This window comes from Myotis myotis, unplaced genomic scaffold (genome assembly GCF_014108235.1).
Source record: "Myotis myotis isolate mMyoMyo1 unplaced genomic scaffold, mMyoMyo1.p scaffold_m19_p_17, whole genome shotgun sequence".
Classification (NCBI taxonomy): Eukaryota; Metazoa; Chordata; class Mammalia; order Chiroptera; family Vespertilionidae; genus Myotis; species Myotis myotis.
The window spans coordinates 19,584,099-19,606,618 of NW_023416321.1; the positions used below are offsets into that span (position 1 = coordinate 19,584,099).

General features: G+C 44.0%; 1 protein-coding gene across 10 annotated transcripts in view; it reads right to left on the reverse strand.

The window, feature by feature from the left end:
- Positions 1 to 21,466, reverse strand: part of TLK2 (tousled like kinase 2) — an 84,888-nt gene extending 63,422 nt beyond the window's left edge. For 7 of the 10 annotated variants that reach the window (XM_036340082.1, XM_036340079.1, XM_036340081.1 and 4 more), the window contains exon 1: positions 19,186 to 19,271. In XM_036340082.1, coding sequence (XP_036195975.1) covers positions 19,186 to 19,266 — 81 coding nt within the window. In that variant the 5' untranslated portion in view covers positions 19,267 to 19,271. Of the gene's footprint in view, positions 1 to 19,185; positions 19,272 to 20,277; positions 20,300 to 21,023 lie in introns of those variants that run through there. The other 3 variants (XM_036340077.1, XM_036340075.1, XM_036340074.1) reach the window with 3 other exon arrangements.
- Between the last annotated feature and the right edge of the window lie 1,054 nt (positions 21,467 to 22,520).

A 22,520-nucleotide genomic window follows, 5' to 3' on the forward strand; every position in this document is an offset into this window, starting at 1 on the left:
AGCAGGAGAAATCAATTCTCTCAGCTTCTTCATACAGATATCTGAAAGTTGAGATGTTAATATGTTAAAGGTTCCTTATGAAGGAGTGGTCAGAACCGTACTGAACAAAATGCTTTTCTGAGCCATGCTTTAAGGAGGCATGACTGCTAGTTCAAAAACACACGGTCACAAGAGATCGACTTCTCAGAGCCTAATAGCAAGAGGAGCTCGGCTAGCCCACTCCTCAGTGAAACGGGTGCAGACTATTTAAAAAAAACAACTACTCAAAGCTTCTGGAAATGATCCCTAAGGGCAAACAGCAAATAAAGAAACAACTATTCAATAAATTCTATGACAATTCAGTCTGAAAGGTGAAAAGTTACGGTATTTGAAATAAGACCACTCCCTCCCCTTCTTACTCCCATTTCAGCAAGACTCCAGACTGCTGCCTTCATAACACAGGACTCCCTCTTTCCTCAGCTCTCAGTCCAAGAGCTTTCTTCCTGGGTGAGGAGAGACAAGCAGCTGTGCCACACACACCCATCTCCTGCCCCCTCCAGGGCTCAGCTCCTAGAGCAAGGAGGTCTTTCACAGAAAAGTTCACCACTCTCCCCATCCCCACCTCCAGAACCCTGGCTCAGGTATTTGGCCTAGGGGTAAAAGCTGGAACCCATAATACCAAATCTCTTGCCAAGAGTGTGGACAAGAACAGTGGTGGTAGTAACAGGCGACTGAAAGGAGATTACAGTAAACTCTCAATATGTGGACCTCGATAAAGAGACTTCAGATTTAATGGACAAAATTTCCAGTCTGTATGTAGTATGTGAAAATGACCACCCTGTTAATGTCTAAATGCTTTTAACCAAGATTTACTTATAATTGAATGAACAGGATATTTTTTTGTTATTAATTTACTGTCATTTTTAACAAATTTTAGTGAATTGGCCATATGTTGGAAAAAACACTAGTAATTTTGCCAACATAAATATTACATATCTACAATTATAGTCTACACTAGTGACACGGTGCACAAATTTGTGCACATTGAAATTAATTAGAAGAAATATTTTAATATTGCTATTCGCCTTCTCTCTGTAAGTGTCAACCAAATTCACGATCGACAATGACAGATCGAAACACATGTGTGCGACTGGCGCCAGCGAGAGCTTTATATGTATCATGCATGCACAAGTCAACTTAGCCTTTTATATATACAGAATAAACTTGCTTAATTAGAAATGCTTTCTGATGTAGCTAAACTTTTTCCAGCCCAGTGAAACACCCCAACTTCTCTTTCAGGTAATTGTCAGCAGCACAGCAGTATGTATCAACATGAAGCAGATTATTATTGTAGATCACGCAGGGAGAACGAAGGGTAAAATAACTGCAGCAGTGTTTGACTATATTCTGCGCAGTGAGAAAACCTGAAGTCATTTTCAAGGTCCACCATTTCTTACTTCTTCAGTGGGGTCCAAGTTTCTAAACTTTCTAAATCTCCATTTTCCGGCTAATGAAAAGAAAATAGGATTCCACCAAGTCTCCTATCTACCTACTCCAGGACTTCTGTGAGGATCAAATGAGATGAGGCACAGGAAAACGCTTCACAGACATTTAGTTAAAGTGTGAAATGTTTCCACCTGGCTATAAACCAAGTCATGTTCCTGGGCTGAAGAAACTGCAAGGAGGCTAGTCGTCGCTAGGGAAAGGAAGCCGAGCGTTGCTATGTGACATCATTACCCGGACAGACACTTAGCATATTAGCCTTTTATATATATAGATATTTAAATCCAAGTCACCACTCGTTCTCATTCAGCAAACGATTAGCAAGTGATCACACTGTACCGGATGCTTCTGTTGTAGCATGGCATGACTTTCTGCTTCAGTTTTAACACATGCTGGTCAATGTTCCCCCATCCACTAAGCCATGCCCCAGCTGTGTGCATTTGTTTATTTTCAGTAACTAGTGAATGCACACATTTACTAGACCCATTCACTATAAATTTAAAATTACTGTCAACATGGCTCAGTGGTAGAGTGTCAATCACGGTTTGATTCCGTCAGGGTACATGCCCAGGTTGCCAGCTTGATCCCCAGTGTGGGGGATGCAGGAGGCAGCCGATCAGTGATTCTCTCTCATCACTATGTTTTTCTCTCTCTCCCCCTCTCCCTTCCTCTCTGAAATTAATAAAAATATATTTTAAAAATAAATAAAATTACTGTAACACATATAGAAAACTTGTCTGTGAAGTTAAACTTTTCATAGATACTTAATTTTAATCACAAAAATGTATCTACATAAGTAAAAACAGGTAAAGTAATTTGTCAATTTTTTAACATATGCATTCAGAAAACCTACTGTGGAGAACCTATTATTATATAACAGACTTTCAGCTTTAATGGATACCCCCCTCACCTGAATTAGTCCGTTTTATCAAATTAGTCCATTATATCAAGGTTTTATAAGATACAGCCTAGATAGACTATAGGCCAGAGAGTTTGTAGGAGAAAACCAGGGAATAAGACTGCTGGAAAGAGTTCTCTGGGGGAGAGAACACATAGCAAACATTGACTCAAAAACTCTCCCTTCCTTCATGGAACCCCAATTTGATTGGATTAGTTTGTAAAGGAATTTATGCCTCGAGGCATTGTTGAAAATAATAGAGTAATATGGGCAATTAGGGGAATTTAACAGCTGGGTTGGTCAAGGAAGGAGAGCCCTACCAGTAAGTCATCGCAGGGTGACTATAGGCATACCTAAAACTGTGCCTCCCTAAGGAACACCACCAGAGGCGTATTGCTAGGGAGATGGGGTGGTACAACAGACTTTACTAAAATAATCCAGCAAGTCACTAAACAAACAAGCAAATAACAATAACAAGCCCCAAGGGATGGGATGAGAAATCAGTACCCAGAGTTGCTGCAATGTATCATTTAAAATGACCAGTTTCCAACAAACAACTCATGAGGCATGCAAAGAAACAGGAAAATATGACCCATATATGTGACGGGGGGAGTCAGGGTTAGGGTTAGGGTTAGGTTGACCCTCAACCACTTAGCCACGCTGGCCAGGCTATTAATGACTTTTTAAAGTAAAAAACCAAATGGACCATTTGAAAAATAGAGAACAGCCCTTGCTGGTTTGCCTCAGTGGATAGAGCATCTGTCTGTGGACTGAAGGGTCCCGGGTTCGATTCCAGTTAAGAGCACATGCCTGGGTTGCAGGCTCATTCCCTAGTAGGGGTATGCAGGAGGCAGCCAATCAATGATTCTCTCTCATCACTGATGTTTCTATCTCTCTCTCCCTCTCCCTTCTGCTCTGAAATAAAAAATTAAAATAACCTATATATATAAAACCCTACTATACAAATAGACTGAATGGCAGAACACCCGAACAACTGGTTGCTATGACATATGCTAACCACCGGGGGCGTGCACGGATCATGGCGGGTGTAGGCAGCTGGCCGCAGAGTGTGGAACATGATGGGCATCGGTTGCGGCAGGATGGTGGAGCAGGTGAGCGGAGGTGCCAGATCAAGGCAGAGTGCCAGTCGCTGTCATTGGGGCGAGCCTATGGTGGTTACTGAAAATTCTTTGCTCCCGCGTGCTGCAGTCCCGCTCGGAGCTCGAACCTGCAGCCAGTGCCAGCCCCACTCGCACCCATTGCCAGCTCCTGGCGCTGGCCCTGATTGCTTAGCGCCGTCAGCAGATGTGAGTGGCGGTTGCCAGCCCCGATCGCCCCTCAGGGCGTCTCCACCTCTCCCTGCTCCTGAGGGGCGATTGGGGCACCAGCCACTGCTCACACCCGCTGCTAAGGACCAGCCCCAATCTCTCCGCACCATTAGCGGGTGCAAGTGGAGCTGGTACCCGTCAGTGCGTGGGAGCAGCGGCGATGGAGGGAGCAGGGCTGCCGGCAGGGAGGGGACCAGGGGGCCCTGGTGGGAGGGGCCGGGCAGGGCCGTGGAGGATGGACCAAGACCCACCCCTGTGCCCACCACAGCCTCACCAGCCCACAGTTCCTTTCAAGGTGCATGAATTCATGCACTGGGCCCCTAGTAATAATAATAATGTTAAAAAATAATAAAAATTAAAAATAGACAACAGTCAAGTTTCTTGTTTTTAAAAATGTATGGTTTCCAAACACAAAGTAAAACATGCTTTTAATTTACTCAAAATGCACTTTTGAAGGACTTAAACAAATACTTCAGTTACAAGCCTAAAGAAAATTTTGTGGATAATTTATAAAACCATGAAAACTGAGGTTAAGATACAAATGTTGCCGAAACCGGTTTGGCTCAGTGGATAGAGCGTCGGCCTGCGGACTGAAGGGTCCCGGGTTCGATTCCGGTCAAGGGCATGTGCCTGGGTTGCGGGCACATCCCCAGTGGGAGATGTGCGGGAGGCAGCTGATCGATGTTTCTAACTCTATCTCTCTCCCTTCCTCTCTGCAAAAAATCAATAAAATATATTAAAAAAAAAAAAAAGATACAAATGTTGACAATCAGCCTTTAGCACATGAATTAAACTCGTATAAACTAAAAAAAACTTGTAGAAGTAGGGGCCAAAGGTTAATCTTTCACTCCTATAAAAGTTTAAATATCAACATTCATTGAGTTTCTAAAGTCTTCATTTCCTCTTTGGACTAAATAGGCATTTTAAAAGGGACTGAGAACAGTGGACAGAAGTTGAACTTGATTAAGTATAAAGGAGCACAGCTGATAAGAGTCCAACTACCTGAGAAAGTAAAGATACTCCATTAAGGTCTAGACCAGCGGTTCTTAACCTGTGGGTCTCGACCCCTTTGGGGGTTGAACGACCCTTTCACAGGGGTCGCCTAAGACCATTGGAAAACACATATATATAATTACCTATTGTTTTTGTGATTAATCACTATGCTTTCATTATGTTCAATTTGTAACAATGAAAATACATCCTGCATATCAGATATTTACATTACGATTCATAACAGTAGCAAAATTACAGTTATGAAGTAGCAACGAAAATAATTTTATGGTTGGGGGTCACCACAACATGAGGAACTGTATTAAAGGGTCACAGCATTAGGAAGGTTGAGAACCACTGGTCTAGACCTAATGGAAAATTAAAACTAAGGGTCTCAATAAACTTTTTAGTCCTTACTAGCATCACTTTTTCACACTATAGTAAAGTCAAATCAGCAATTAGAACAGTCTGACTCCCAGACACACACCACACTGTCTAGTTGATCATAGTGTTCCCAGCAGTGAAATAGATGGACCATCTACTCAATTCTTACTTGATCTGTACATAGTTCTAGGTCAAGTGAACAAAAGCCTAATTTGCATCCTTAAAAAGAAAGAGCTGCGACCCCTTAATCAATCCTAATATCTGAGTAAGCTGACAGACCCAGAACCCTTTGAATGACTGGTCTCATTGAGGAAAGATTCCAATTCCACTACAATGCCAAAAATTTAGAGTTAGTCTTTCTCCCAGCCTTCCTTCAAAAGGACTATGACCTTTTATCAGGGGAACTGTGCAATAGGGAAAATAAAATAAAGACTTTTCAAGAATTACTAGATACTGGTTCTGAATTGACACTAATTCCAGAAGACCCAAAAACATCACTGTGGTCCACCAGCCAGAAGACTATCCTCTCAAGAATATGCTTAACTAACATTAATGTTTTTTAGTAATATTTTAATCATGCCAAATCTTAATCATGTGATTTAATAACATCCATTTCCAGACAACAAGCAAGCCCTACAATTAGAACAAGAAATCCTTTACCTGTCTTTTCTCCTGAAAACCTGCCTATGGACGACTATGTAATTCACTCAATATCTGGTGCATATAATAAAAAAGACAGACAATAACATGTTGGCAAGGACAGGGAGAAGTTTAACCCTCATGTACTGCTGGTGGAGATGTAAAAATGGAGCAGCTGCTTTGGAAAATATTCTTGACAGTTCTTCAAATGGTTACACTAATAATTTAGAATGTACATATGCAGATCCTTAATTTTATATTAGGTCCAGGCTTTAATAGATTTATCTTGGGGGGGGGGAGGGTTTAATCCTCACCCAAGGTTATTTTCCCATTGATTTTTAGAGGGAGGGGGGGGGAGGGAGAGAGAGAGAGAAAGAAACATCAATGATGAGAGGCACATGGATTGGATGCCTCCTGCACATGCCCCAACCAGGGCTAAGGATCAAGCCTGCAACTGAGGTATATGTCCTTGACCAGAATCCAACCATGGATCCTTCAGACCAAGGGCTGATGTTCCATCCACTGAGCCAAACTGGCTAGGGCTATTTTTTTTTTTTTTTAATTCTCAGATGAAGGAACAGAGAGAGAAACATGGATCAGCTACCCTCCACACTTGCCCAACTAAGGACTGAACCCATAACCCAGGTATGTGCCCTGACCAGGAACTGAACTGGCAAGCCTTCAGTGCACAGGATGACACTGAACCAACTGAGCCACCCCAGGGGGGTAATAGAATATCTCTTAACTAAGACCCATTAATTCCACTCCTCGGAATATATCCAAGAAAAAAAACACACATATGTGCACACAAAGACATGTACATGAATGTCCACAGCACCATTATTTATAATAGCCAAAATAAAAGGAAACCCAAATGTTCACCCACTGAAAACTAGATAAACAAAATATCAATACAATAAAATATTATTTCGCAATGAAATGAAGTTCAGACACATGCTATAACATGAACAAACCTTGATAACATATGCTAAGTGAAAGAAGCCAATCACAAAGAGCTGCATATTATGATTCCATTTATATGAAATGTTCAGAACAGGCAAATCTATAGACAAAGAAGTAGATTATGTAGTGGTTGCCTAGAGCTGAGAAAGATAGGGGTTTTGAGGGTGACATCTATGTGATAAGGATTTCTTCTTGGTGTGATGAAAATGTTTTAAAATTTATTGTAATGGTTGTACAATTCAGCATATACACTAAGCCACTGAATTTTACACTTTGAGTGAACTATATGGTGTGTGAATTACATCTCAATAAAGCTGTTAAACAAAAGACCTAGCACAACATTTTTAAAAAGATTTTCTTTATTGGTTTTTAGAGAGAGAGGAAGGGACAGGGAGAGAGAAACATTAATGTGAGAGAGTTAAACACTGACTGCCCCCTGCACACCCTCTACTGGGAATCAAACCCAAAACCCAGGCATATGCCCGCCCTGACCGGGAATAGGACCAGCAATCTTCCAGTGCATGGGACAATGCCCAACCAACTAAGCCACACAGGCTTGGGCTCCAGTACAATTTTGATGAACATAGGAAGTACTTACAACCATGGGACTGTACCACTATGGTGGTGAATACAGAAGAGCATCACACATAATTCTGGGAACATTGATGGAAAGGATTTAGGTTATTGGTTTCTCCCCGTAATTTTCAAATCCTTTGTCTCATTTAATATTTCTTAAAATGAGTGACAAAACACTGTTCTGCAAATGTATTTACAGGATGATTGTTTATAGGCCAGTGATCCAAAGTAGGTCTACATATAGCAACATCGATATGGCAGACCTTAAAACCATCTGCTGAATAAAAAATAAACAAGTTGCAGAACAATAATGATAATATGATTCAACTTTTGTAGTATGCAAAAATCATACTATATGTTTTCTAATGAAAAACTATGTCTGCAATTCAATAAGTATTTTAAAAATCTAGCCCTGGCTGGGTAGCTCAGTTGGTTAGAGTGTCAGTCCAAGATTGAGGGTTTGATTCCCAGTCTGGGCACATACAAGAATCAACCAAAGCATAAATAAGTGGAACAACAAATTGATGCTTGTTTCCCTTTCTCTCTCTCTCTCTCTCTCTCTCTCTCTCTCTCTCTCTCTCTCTCCTCTCATCAATTAAAAAAAAAACAAAACTTTAAAAAATCTAGATAGATACATATCAAATTTCTAAGAGCTATTACAGTTCTCAGTATTATAGAAGTATGCATGCATTCCTTATATAACTGAAAAGTAATCATTAAAAAACTAATTCTAAGAAAAAGAAGTATGACTTCAATATACATAGAAGCAGTCATATGGATGAACTACTAAATGTTTCACTATAAAGCTTACAATTTAGCCTTTAACTTCTCTTCTTATGCTAAAAAAAAAACTATCCTTTTATAGATTAAAAACTACAAATTCAATATTTACAGATGGAAAAGATATGCTCTGTACATATCCTAGGGCACGTTCATAGTAAAGAAAACACAGAAGAAATGGTTGTAAGAATAAGAACAAAAATATAAAGATTGACATAATCCAGATTTAAAATATCCAAAAAGTACATAACCCTGAAGAAAATTTGAGGACAATAAATTTAGTTCCTGGCTTTTAGTTTTGAAGGGATCATTAATCAATCTGTGAGAAATAAACCCACTGCCACCACCTACAGGAAACAGCATAACAAAATTCCAATATATTGCAGAGCCCAATATATTGGTGTAACAATAAGAGACAGGAGTGTAAATCCCACTTCTGTCACTTATTGACTGTGGCACAACCTATAGCAAGTCAACTGCTCTCCCTGAGCCTCAGTTTACTAATCTATAAACAACCAGGAAGACTTCACTAATGCCCTTTATGCCCCCTGAAGGGCTAGAATTTAAGATAGTAATTTTAAGTTTATATAATCAGTGATTCTACATTCTACACACCAACTTAGCTGTTTTTAATAAAGGTGTGCTCACAAATAAATAAATGTTCTTTAATCCTTTGTACTTCAATGTCCTCATCCACAAAATGGAAATACAAGGTGACTTCTATTACAAAAAAACTATAAGAAATATTCTCTTCTGTTCTTGGAAATGTTTTTATATTTATACTGTTTGGTGCTATTATAAATGGTATTGCTTTATTTTCATTTATTTATTTATTTATTTAGAGAGTAGAAGAGAGGGGAGGAAACACAGAGAAACACTGATTGATTGCCTCCTGCACACACTCTAACCAGGGCTGGGGATTGAGCCTGCAACCGAGGTACATGCCCTTGACTGGAATCAAACCCGGGACCCTTCAGTCCTGACGTGTCATCCACTGAGCAAAACGAGCTATGGCTACTATTGCTTTTATTTTTTTTTTTATTATTATTATTTTTTTAAATATATTTTATTGATCTTTACAGAGAGAAAGGGAGAGAGACAGAGAGTCAGAAACATCGATGAGAGAGAAACATCGATCAGCTGCCTCCTGCACATCTCCCACCGGGGATATGCCTGCAACCCAGGTACATGCCCTTGACCGGAATCGAACCTGGGACCTCTCAGTCTGCAGGCCGACGCTCCATCCACTGAGCCAAACCGGCTTCGGCTACTATTGCTTTTAAAATGGCAATTGCCAACTGTAATTGCTAGTGTACAGAAATACAACTGTTTTTCAAAAACTAATCTTGTACCCTAAAACTAAACTTAGACCCTAGTAGCTTTTTCATAGTTTACTTTGAACTTTCTACATGCACAATCATGTCATCTATAAGACATACAAAAAAATAAAATAAAAAAAACATATTTTTACTTTTTCTTTCCAATGCATAAGCTTATTCCTTTTACCTGTCCTAATGCACTGGGCATGGCATATACATACACACACTAGAGGCCCGGTACACGAAATTCATGCACGGGGGTGGGGGGGGGTGGGGGGAGGCGGGCCCGAGTGTCCCTCAGCCCGGCCTGCACCCTCTCCAATCTGGGACCCTTCAGGGGCTGTCCGACTGCCAATTTACGCTAAGTGCCTCTGCCTGCCAGCCTGATCACCCCTAACTTGACCCCCTGCCAGCCTGATTGCCACTACCTTGTCCCCCTGCTGGCCTTATCACCCCTACCTTGCCCCCCTGCTGGCCTGATCGACCCTAACTTGCTCCCCTGCCAACCTGATCGCTCCTACCTTGCCCCCCTGCTGGCATGATCGACCCTAACTTGCTCCCCTGAAGGCCAGATCACCCCTAACCGCCTCTGCCTCGGCCCCAGCCTAAGCCGCAGTCTGGCCTCCCTCTGCGGGAGGCTACCTGGTGGATCAGGAAAAGGCACTGCCCCCATTACCCCACTGCTGCCGCCACTGCCAGCCTGAGCCTGGGCCCTTCGCAGCCACGCCTTGGCCCTTTGCAGCTGCTGCAGCTTTGTCCGGAAGGACATCCAGAAGATGTCCATCCTAATTAGCATATTACCCTCTTATTAGTATACTAGAGGCCCCATGCACGCCAGCACCACCTTCGTTCCAGCCCGGGGCCGACTTTCCGCCTTCCCCCGCTGCCCAGAGGCTCGGAGCAGCTGGGGCGGTGTGGAACACCTGCACTGTTGCAGAACGCCTGTGTCATCGCCACCTTTGTTGGGTTAATTTGTATACTCACTCCTGATTGGCTGGTGGGTGTCGTGAAGGTATGGTCAATTTGCATCTTTCTCTTTTATTAGTGCAGAGATTAGTATACTATCCTATCTAATAATAGACCAACATGGTAATTAACCGTACCTCCGACATGCTTCCCATTGGCTAATCAGGGCGATATGCAAATTAACTGCCAACCAAGATGGTGGCCGGCAGCCAGGCAGCTGAAGCAAACAGGAGGCTTGCTTGCTCCAGTGATGGAGGAAGCCAAGGTTCCCGGCCTGCCGCTGCCGGCCTCTGAGCTGCACTCTAAGAAACAATGTTGCAATTATAGAAGCTAAACAAACCCCAGAAACCTGCTTTCGGCCAGTCGGGCCTCAGAGCTGGAGCTGCAACAGTGTTTCAATTATAGAAGCCAAACAAACCCAGATACCTGCTTTCAGCAGCCGAGGTCTCAGAGCTGGAGCCGAGCCTCAGAGCTAAAGCTGCCTCTCAGTTCCAGTGACAGCCATAGAAGGTAAATAAATCCCAGAATAAAAAAAAGAAAAAAAGGAGAGGTTGGGAGCTTCAGTCACCCGCCAGCCTGAAAACGGCCCTCAGCCCCTCACTTAGACTGGCCAGGCACCCCAGTGGGGACCCCCACCCTGAAGGGGGTGTGACCAGCTGCAAACAGCCATCATTCCCTCATCCAGGTTGGCCAGGCACCCAAGCGGGACCCCCACCCTGATCCAGGACACTATTCAGGGCAAACCAGCCGGCCCCCACCCGTGCACCAGGCCTCTATCCTATATAGTAAAAGAGTAATATGCAAACTGACCCTAACAAGCAGAAGGACTGGGAATGACTGGTCACTATGACACACACTGACCACCAGGGGGCAGACGCTCAATGCAGGAGCTGCCCTCTGGTGGTCAGGGCTCTCTCACATGGGAAAAGCTCTGCTCAGCCACAAGCCAGGCTGATGGCTGCCAGTACAGTGGTGGTGGTGGGAGCCTCTCCTGCCTCCTCAGCAGCGCTAAGGATGTCTGACTGCAGTTTAGGCCTGCTCCCTGCTGACAAATGGACATCCCCTGAGGGCTGCCGGGCTGCCAGAGGGATGTCTGATTGCCATCTTAGGCCCAATACCCCGGGGAGTGGGCCTAAGCCAGCAGGTGGTCATCCCCTGAGGGGTCCCAGACTGAGAGAGGGCACAGGCCGGGCTGAGGGACCCCCCCCCCCCGAGTGCACCGGGCCTCTAGTTATATATAATATATAGCATTATTGGAATATATATATAGCTTGGAATGACGTTCCAACCAACTGAGCCACACCACCAGGGCTACACACATATTTTTTAATTACTGACATTGATGAAACAGATAACACTAGATATCCATATATATATATTGATTTCAGAGAAGAAGGGTGAGGGAGAGATAGAAACATCAATGATGAGAGAAAATCATTGATCAGCTGCCTCTTGCATGCACCACACTGGGGATGGAGCCCATAACTCGGGCATGTGTCCTAACTGGGAATTGAACCATGACTTCCTGGTTCATAGGTTGACGCTCAACCATTGAGCCACGCCAGTCTAATATATGTTATTGCATTAAATGTAAATGAACTAAATCTTCCATTTAAAAGACCAGTTTTGAGAGTGGATTAAAACAAAAAGCTGGAATGAACTATCTAGATATATAAAAGGCTAAGCAACCGTCCGACTGGTAGCTATGATGCGCAATGACCACCAGGGGGAAAATGCTCTGACCGGTGGCTATGACGTGTACTGACCACCAGGGGGAAGACACTCAACGCAGGAGCTGCCGAGCTGTGGTGACCTGACAGCAGCAGTTCTCGGATGACACACCCTACAACCAGAGAGGAGGGAGCCCAATTCTGGGGTGCATCACCCGAGAACCGCTCTCTCATACTCTGGGACCCCTCAGGGGATGCTGGAGAGCCAGTTTCGGCCCGATCCCTGCAGGCCAGGCCAAGGGACCTCACCTGCAGGAGGAACCTCGCTCACTCCTCAGATGCCCTTCGAGCCACTACACAGCCCCAGGTGCGGCAGGCCAGGGAGGGACCAAGGGAGGTTGGCTCCAGGGTGTGTCCAGTCCTGTCTCGCAGAGTCCCGCTCCACCAGCCACCTTCTAATTAATTTCCTTTCAATGTGCATGAGTCCATGCACCAGGCCACTAGTGCCCATATAAGTGAAAATGAACACTATCATCTTCCCCCTCAATACTCGTTTCCAATTCAACAAAGGTTTATTCAATATATACAATGTGCTGAGCATTTGAATAATCAGAGATAAAGATATCCATATTCTCAAGGAGACTAATGGGAAATAAAAGGTGTCTTATAATAAAGGTACCAAGCATTAATAAGATAACCCAACTAGATTGGTAGATATATCTTGAAAAGCTATAAAAAAGAGATAATCTGGATTATGCTTTGAGGAGTAAACTAAAAGTTCATCAGGCAAATAAAAAAGGAAAAGTAGAAGAGACAGTATAAGTCTGTTCATTAACATTACAGGTTAGAAGATTGGTCATGGTTTGAGGTAGTAGAGCACAGAAGTACAGGAGTACATAAGTGGCCATAAAGTTGAAAATTTAGGACAGGAATGGGGTGGTGAACAAAATACAATATATAGGTGTATTATAAAATTGTACACCTGAATTCTATAAGATTTTATTAACCAATAGCACCCCAATAAATTCCATAAAAAAGTAAAAAAAATAATAGACCTACTGGGGTTTTGATTTTTGCTGCTTTGAAATTAGATTAATTTGGTGGAGAATGGGCAACTTTATAATAATGAAACTGCTAAATCATGCATTTGGTGTATTCATTTTTTTATTTAATTTATTTCAATAACATTATGTAGTCTTTAGTAGAGTTCTTTCCTATCTTTTGCTGATTTATCCTTATATATTTGATGCTTTTAAAATGCTATGGCAATTGATTAACATTTTAAAGATTTTATTTTCTACCTGTTAGCTACTCACATGTAGTAATACAACTGATTTTTGCTTATTGATCTTATATCTGGTGATCTTATTAGGGACACCAATAATTCCACTGGTTTGTGACTCTTTTGTGTTATTTATGTTTATACTCATGTTTGTGAATACTCATTTTTTTTCTTACTTTCCAATTCTTAAGTCTTTTATTTCTTTTTCTTGTTTTAGGGCATTAACTAGATCTTTCAACACAATGTTGAATAAATGTGAAGATAAATGACCTATGGTTCATCACGGATCTTTAAGGAACGCTTTAAATATTTCACCATTGTGTATGTTTGCTTTGAATCAGGGGTCAACAAAATACACCTTGTGAGTCGAATCTAATTGCCATTTGTTTTTGTAAATAAATTTTGCTGGAACACACACACACACACACACACACACACACAAAATGAACCAGTTTGGTTCAGTGGATAGTGTTGGCCCAAGGACTGAAGGGCCTCAGGTTCGATTCCGGTCAAAGACACATGCCTTGGTCAGGGCGCATGCAGAAAGCACCCAATGCATGTGTCTCTCACATGGATGTTTCTCTCTGCCTCTCCCCCTCCCTTCCACTCTCTCTAAAAATCAATGGAAAAATAAATATCCTCAGGTGAGGATTAACAACAACAAAGAATTAGGATATGGAGTTTATCCAGTAAGCAATGGAACCTTTAAAGCCACGGAGTAAACAATAACATTGATATTTTGTTAGAAATAGAGCTAGTGGCAGTTTACAGAAAGATGTATGGGGTAGAAGAGACCAGTCATGAATGAGGAAGGTCTGGATTAATGCAATAGCAGTGGGAGCTGACAAATGCTTAAGAAATTTTAGAGAAAGAAGCAATATGAGTTGATACTTGACTATATGTGAAATGAGGGGAGAATTAAAGAAATACTTAAGTAAATGAAAGGGAGGAGATACAAAAGGTAAACAATAATTTTACCAACAGTTCCTAAAACTCACCAATAGAAATATTTTCGGCATTTATGCTTATTGAGCATTGTCTAACTATGTATTAAATGCAAAACACCCGTTTTTATTAATTTGAGAGAGGAAGGGAGAAGGAGAAACAGAGAAACATCAACGTGAAAAACATCGATCAATTGCCTCCCAAACATGCCTTGGATAGGGAGCAAACCCAAGTCCCTTCAGGGCTTGGAATGACGTTCCAACCAACTGAGCCACACCACCAGGGCTACACACATATTTTTTAATTACTGACATTGATGAAACAGATAACACTAGATATCCATAACTAACACCTTCTAAATGATACAATTAACTAAATGACAGGAAAGGTTATCAGTTAATTAACCATCTTTTCAGAAGTAAGAAATTTGATCATTTAAAGTAATCATGTATCAGACTCACAAATTTATGAAAGATAGGAAAAGAGATCATTTTCTTTAAGAAGATAACCAAAATCTTCTATGTGGTACTATGTACTTAAAAGTTTATGGCCTTGCTTTAGGCTCTACAAACTGAAAGTTCTTATTGTGTCAAAATGAAGTCCCACTTTACATAGCTTCTCAATTTGTTCTTCTTTTCAATACCATTCACATACTGCATAATCCTTTTTATTCAATACAACTGAAACCAATGACATCCGTCAAAAAAGTAGGTTACAGTGGAGAATCTTAAAAAAAAAAAAAAAGACATCTTAAACATTTTTTTGAACTTAATACATATAAATGTATATTCTGTTGCCAGTCTTTAGATTGAAGACTTCTGAGTTGTAGACCCACTGACTGCAGTTCTACACTATCTTACACAAACCACACCCATAATGCCTCATCTACAATTTCCAGTTTCGATTTCTTTAAAAGATACTTGCCAAGGATCTAAATGAAGAATTCTTCCAGATTAAAAAAAAAATTATGCATTTTTATATATATCACCTTATATTTAGTCTTTCTAAGGTAGTTAACTTAATATTTTAGAATCAATAATTCTTTCATTTTACAATTATATTTCATCGGTTTACATAATTTTGTATTAAATTATATAATTATAATACAACTACAAGTTGTCATAAGATGATCCTTGATAAGTCTACGATTCAACTTGTGGGAACAATGCAGTGGGTATCATATGTCTCATAAAAAGAGAATGAAGGTTTACTGACTGCTACAAAAGATCTAAATTCACTTCTTATTGCTTTTATTGTACATGGAACAGTAGCTGGCACATAATAAGTACTATTTAAGTATTTGCTACTATGCTAGCATTAAAATTCAACTAGGTCTATACCAGTGCATGCAAAGGTAAAATTCTACCTACTTTACAGTCTCCAGAATCAGAGACCATCTGTACTTAAATTGTTAAAAGGGAGTACTGCAATGATCCTCACTGAAAACATATGAATACAGGGTATAGTCAGTTTCACATTACTGAAAGTGGATTATCCAGTGTTTAAAAGAAGAGATCTTTAAAAAGACGTAGGATAGCTCATCACATATCAGGTCAACAAGAAATAAAAAAGTAGGTTCATAACCGAATTTCACCTTATCACCTCAAAAATGTCAACTGGATGGGTACAGGTCCTACCAGAAAGTGGCAGCTAGACTAGAGGAGGAAAGTCAGCTACAGCTTCTTGGTGTACATTGAGCTACTTTCCTTTACCATAAACTCACTAATGACAGAAAATACCCATCACTTAACAAAAAACCACACAGTGTATCACAAAGTGCAAAATAAATGCTTTTGGTTTACCAGTTATTATAAATTACATATGCTAATAGAAAGAGAAACAATGTATATACTGCAATATGCAAGTAAGTTTTAAATTTGCAAATAAAAAACCTAAATATAAGTAGAGCAACTTAAATGTAAGTAATAAATGTGGTGGCTTGGCCATTTCATTTTAGTGTAGGTTTTGTGATATGTATCTAATCTGTGGATGTAAAAAACTTGAAGCAACATGACATAAGATCTATAATAACCAGGAAGTTCAAAGACTGCAGCTACTTAAAACACTCCTGTCGACTAGAGAAGAATCCACAGTGGCACTGAATTTCTTCCTTCTATGGACATCAAAAAGTACTGAAAATGTTATGAATAGTTAGGAGAAACTCGAGACAGCCCATGAGGCTGCACCAGTCCCACTAGATGGCACTACCTCAGAAAAGTCACTGTGTTCTCCCATTTGGAACAAGGGCTGAAAACTCTTGATCTTTGCAAAACTGAAAGCTGTCATCAACAGTGACATCCTTACTGGAAAATCATGACCCATAATGAGGAATTCAAAGCTAGGAGGAGGGGTTTTTTCCAAAAGCACCTTTTCCCCTAGTACCATGACCTCCTCCCGACTCCTATTTCAAATCAGAGGTCTGAGAGATACAACGTCATGTAGGCAAAAGAAGTTGTACAAAATGGAGATTTTCTTTTCCTCTTCCCAACTCTGCAAACTACATAATTTACTTGGGTTTTCTTTTTCTTCAAGTTTCATTGCTATGGGGAGAAAAACACTCTACCTCTAGTCTTTGAATAACATTTATTGTAATCAGTATGCCTACCGTAACTGGAAACATCAAAATAGCATACAATTAATACCATAAAAACACTTGGATATAAATGAACTTCTTTTTCTATATATTAAAGGTAGAGCTTCCTATTAAACGTATCATCAGATTAAGTTTTCTGACAACTTAATTACATGATGTTAAGTTGGCCCTGGGTAGCAAAATTCAGTGTCACTCATTCTCACTACTTATGCTTTACCCCATCAAAAGGATACTTGGATATAGCTATTGTGAACCAAAAAACAAAGGAAAGAAAAGCGTCCTAACAACAAAGCCCAATGAGTTTAAACTACATACACTTTGAATAGAGACTTAGTTTTACTCAGTACGTGACCACTTGAACAGACAGATCTGGATATGAGCCTTCTACTGAATTCCACAGTTAAAAGACACATCAAAGGTCATTTCGTAGATAATCAACTGAATCAGAGATCAATGTAATACTTAAATGTAGTGGTCCCTTCCAGTTGAATCTACTTCACCTAGATCAGTGTTTACATTTATACATGTAACTTCAATGTGCATCAACAGTCAGGAGTAAAGGCCTACAAAGTGCCACAAAAGTCAGTTACTAAAGTGGCCAAAAAAAACCCCAAGAACTATAAAATGTGTGTTCCCATAGTACCAGGTCACAGCTCTAATATATCTCTAATCCTAGTATGATCTCTGTCCACAACGGAGGCTTGGAGACACACCATTGTTGAGGTGTCATCCCTAACAACCTGCACAATGCCCAGTATGCAATAGGCACTAAATATCTGTTGAATGAACAAAAGCTATCAAGCTATTCCAGCTCACCAAAACTATGAGACCCATCAAAGCAGCAGGTTTTTTTTTTTCAACTAAACTTTGATAAGTAACTTCCTTTTTTATACTGATTTTGAGAGAGGGAGGGAGAGGGAGAGAGAGAAAGAGAAAGAGACCAAGGGAGAGAGGAACCTCCTGCAGGCCCTCTATCAGGGATCAAGCCCCCAACCCAGGCATGTGCCCTGATAGAAATCAAACCAACAACCTTTAGGTGCACAGGGCAATGCCCAACCAACTGAGCCACACGGGCCAGGGTGACAAAAAATTTATTTAAGAAGCTACTAACCAAAGTATGAGACCAATATCTAGGTCACCATCCTATCCTATATAATAAAACCCTAATATGCAAACCGACCAAACGGCGGAACGACCAGCTGCTATGATGCACACTGATCACCAGGGGGCAGACGCTCAACACAAGAGCTACACCCTGGTGGTCAGTGCACTCCCACAGCTGGAGCACTGCTCAGCCAGAAGCCGGGCTCACGGCTGGCAAGTGCAGTGCCCATGGCAGGAGCCTCTCCCACCTCCACGGCAGCACTAAGGAGCAGCGAGCCAAGAGGTAAAGAGCAAGCAGGCAGGTGGTTAGGAGTGAGGGGTCCCAGATTGCAAGAGGGATGTCCGACTGCCGATCAGGCCTAAACCGGCAGTCAGACACCCTCCGAGGGGGTCCCAGATTGCGAGAGGGTGCAGGCTGGGCTGAGGGACCTCCCCCAAACCCGCATGAATTTCGTGCATCGGGCCTCTAGTGAGAAATAAGATTTATTGAAAAGCACATAAAGAAATGTACCACATGAAGTCAAGGATCAAAATTCACAAGTCCCAAGCCCAAGTAATGTAATAATTTTGGAATGGTGAAGCTTTTAAATAAAGCATCATAAATTTATTTTACATATTGTAGTAAAACCATCCTACAAGAGCAGACAGGTGAAATAGCAAGTACATAGGTTGCACGGAAAGCATTAACATTGTTTAACTTAACACCTGCCCATTAATGGCGGCTTGATCTTATTTTATACTCCCAGAATAAAAATAAAGAGTGAACAGTTAGGAAAAATAGAAGAAAGAAATCAGCCTGTGGATGCAAACAAGAGGAATCTGCTGAACTGCAGATTTGGAGAACTGACAGGCTTAGCAGAGACAGATTTTTCAAAACTCTACCATATAACTATCCAAAAAGTCCAGTGTAATGAAGCTATGCCTATACCTTTTAATTAACAGTTTTATTCCGAGTGACTGAGGAGTTTTGAAAAAATATGGCACAGAATACACATCCATCCGGTTAGTACCCTTGCAATAAGACCATGGGAAACCTCCCCCATATCGTAGGGTTGAAAAATCAGCATACACTCCCATACAGAATACGTTCAAATACACTGCTGAACGGCTGGAATGACTGGTAGGATTGAAAAGTTCATTGGAACCCTGAGCCAAATCTTCTCCTCTACAATATAACAGTATGGTCCATCAAAATTGCCCTTAATTGGGTTTTGAATGTGTTTAAATTAGACTAAGCACAGTGTTCATTATCATCATTTTACTCACCTTACTAACACCAACTCCAGTAAACCTGGCCTCTAATAATTCCTGCCGTCGTGGGTCCAGGCTATGCAATTCTTCCATCATTTCTACTGAAAAAGAAAAAAGTAGGTTGTGAGACCATAAAGGCTAAAACATGAGGAGCCAATTTAGTTCACTGAATGGTCACACACAGATAAACCTCAAGTAAATATATCACATGTTATAAACTATAATGTGCTGTACCAAATAGTAACACAGAGTTATAATGCGGTTCAGAAATTCTCTTCTTAGGGCCACTTCTCTCATTCTGATTTTAACAGCAAAAAACCCTCAAACCCTTCATATAATCTCTAAAAGTTGAGCAAGGACTACCTCGCCAAAAAAGAAAAAAAAAAAAAGCCTTTTACCAACCTCTGAATTTAGCTAAGAACTTTCGAATATTGCTTTCCGAAACACACAGGAACTAGTTTTTAACTAAAAATATGAATCATTAATAATTTCCTAATAATATAGCATGAATCAGAAGCTACAAATAAATTCAAATAACGCTATTACATAGCTCCTTTCTCTGAAGAGCTCACAGTAGCTCATAAAAAAAGGAACTATTTTAAAATTAATAGAGAACCCATGGTAAAACCATCAACCTGCATTCACTCAGGAAATTAGTTTAGCTCCATAACCATCCCTTTTCAAATCTTCTTCTGACCACTCCCTGGAGCAGTAGGTTTCTCTAGACATCTGCTTTTAGCACTCCTTCCAAGCAGGGAGGGGCAGGAGGACACCATTTTTAAACTCCTTCCAGGACCAATTAATGCACAGGCTACTTTCATCAAATACGTCCATCCTTTGCAAGAGAGCAATTCCTGCAGAACCCACCGGAAACCTCTCCGTGGAGAAGGAGCATAAGGCATTCCACAGAACCCCTCTGAACGTATTATCGAACAGTTATTGGCACGACTGTCAGGATTTAAAAGTTCACTGAAAACATGAATTAAACATTCTCGCCTGCAATCTAGCAACTCCACAATCTCCAGTAACCCTGCCAGTCCTCCAGTTTCATTTCCCTTCCTGGATTGAGAGCCCGAGGCCAAGGGGAACGAGGGGGTGACAAATTACCAAGTTTCACCCACATCTCCAGACAAGGGCAGGTCACCGAGGGACTAGGAAATTCTCGGAGGGGCAGGAAGGCCTCTTAAGCAGGAGAAGCGCGGAAGAACGCGAAGAAGGAGTTTCCCCCGGGTGGCCTTCCTCGCGTGTCGCCCTGCCCTGACCGAGGCCGGAATGGCAGAGGTGGCAGCCTCCGTCAACCACAGGGTCTCCCCGGCATTCCCGGACCCTCCAGTCCCCGGCCTGGCCGGGAAAATGACACCCCGGCAGTTACTCCCTTTAATGTCAACTCGTGTGAAGGAGAGACCCACTCAGTCTCGCTCCCGCGCGGCCTGGGACCGGGAGCCTCCCCGCGGCTCCGAGCCGGGAGGAGGGCTGATGGGGCCTGGTCCCGGCGCCCCTCGCCGCCGCCGGCTCCAAACTTTCCCCAACTCCAGGCCCACCTGTCACGGAGGGAGGGCGGGCCAGCTCTCGGGGGCGCCCGGGAGGCTGCCGGGGCCTCCAGCTGCCGGGGCGCCCCCTCTGCCTGCCGGCCGCCGGACCCACCGCCGGGCCAGGACCGCCTGGGCCTCCCCCATCTTCCGCCCGGCGACCCGCAGCCCTCGGGGGGCCCCTCCCGCTTCAGCGCCGAGAAGCTGCGGCCCGGCACCGGCCCCCGGGTGGGCCCGGGCCGCAGCCTCCACAGCCGAGGGGTTCCCTGGACGGTTAGTGCCCCGGGCCCGGCGCCCTCCCCTGCCTGGGGCTCAGCCTCTCACCTGCCGCCGCCGCCGCCGCTCCACGCTCCTCCAGGGAGGGGCCCCGACCCGACCCGGCTGCAGATCGCTCTGCTCTCCCCCTGGGCAGGCCCGGGGCGGAGCCGGGGCCTCTCCTGAGCGCCGCAACCCCCGCCCGGGCAGCCGCCGCCGGCGCCGGGCTCCACGAGAGGGCGGGCGGGGGAGGGGGGCCGCGGAGGCCGCAGATCCCCGGGCTCGCGTACAGAGCCAGGCGCCCGACGCGGGCCCGGGCCCGGGCGGCAGCGGGGGTGGCGGGACCGGCCTCCCGGCGCCGGACAAAGGCCACGGAAGGCGCAGGAGGGCCCAGGCCGGGCCGGGAGGTGGGGACCCGCTCGGCTGGGGGCCACTCGGGTGCGGCGCAGAGGGCGGGGGGTGTCGGAACCGCTGGTACCCAAGACCCGCCTCCGGCCCCTTAATCCGGATCGGTTCGGTCCGGATTAGTAGTGATCGGTGTAAACACACTAGTGAAACCGCGTGTTTCCTCGCGAGATTTGCACGGCGGGGAAGCAGGGGGGGTCCTGGGGGGGTGGGTAAGGGGAAGAGCCGGCAGTGGGGGAGGAGACGAGGACGGTGGGGGGGGTCCCCGTGCCCCGGCGCCCCGCCTCCTCCAATCAGCGGCCAGGCTGGCGGGCAGGGGTTAACCAGGGGACCCCGCGCGGGCGGAGAAGGCCGCCGCCTCGCCGGGCGGCTGAGGGCGGGCTGCGACACGAGGGGCGGTCGGGCCGCGGCCGGAGTCCCGGACCTCGGCTGCCGTAGTGTGGCCGGCCCCGCCCCAGCCCGGGCCAGGCGGTCGGGCCAGAGCTCGGGACCACGGATTGGAGCTAGCGGGGCCGGCACTTCCCGGATCCGCCTCGCCGAACCCGCACCCACCTAATCCCTGTCTCCAGGAGTTTGGATGAGAAGTGCTGTGGCTCTGCCCAGGGTGGATTTTAGAGCAAGAAAACCGGCGCGCCCCGCCCGAACTTCCCCGGAGATGCCCACCCAGGTAGTGAGTTCGCTGTGCCCACCCGTGTTCGCTGGCTCCCACGCCCCACCACGCTCTGAAGCGACCGTCCAGGTCCAGAAATTCATTCGCCGCCCTGGAACGCGGACAGCACTTTCCCTCCACATACCTGGCTGGCAGGGTGCCTCCAGGGGCGAAAGATGCCCTGGGATCAAGGCTGAGCCCCCACCCACACCAGCATGTTGTCCTCCAGAGGGGCGGGGGCAATGCCCCGAAGAGACACTCACCAGGCACCCATGGGAGGTTCCACTTCAACTTCTGATTAAAAACACGGCCCTCCTGGACACTTAGGAGGGTCTGAGGGTAAGTGTTAGGGTGGAAAACACAGGCCTGCCCTTCACAGATGTCTGCCGAGGAATGAGAAATGTGAAAGGGTGAGCTCTCCTGCACAATAGACCTGCAGCAGGGAGGGCTCCTGTGCAGGAAAAGGCTCCCACTCTGATTACCCAGCACCAAGAAGTAAAGCATACTGTCCA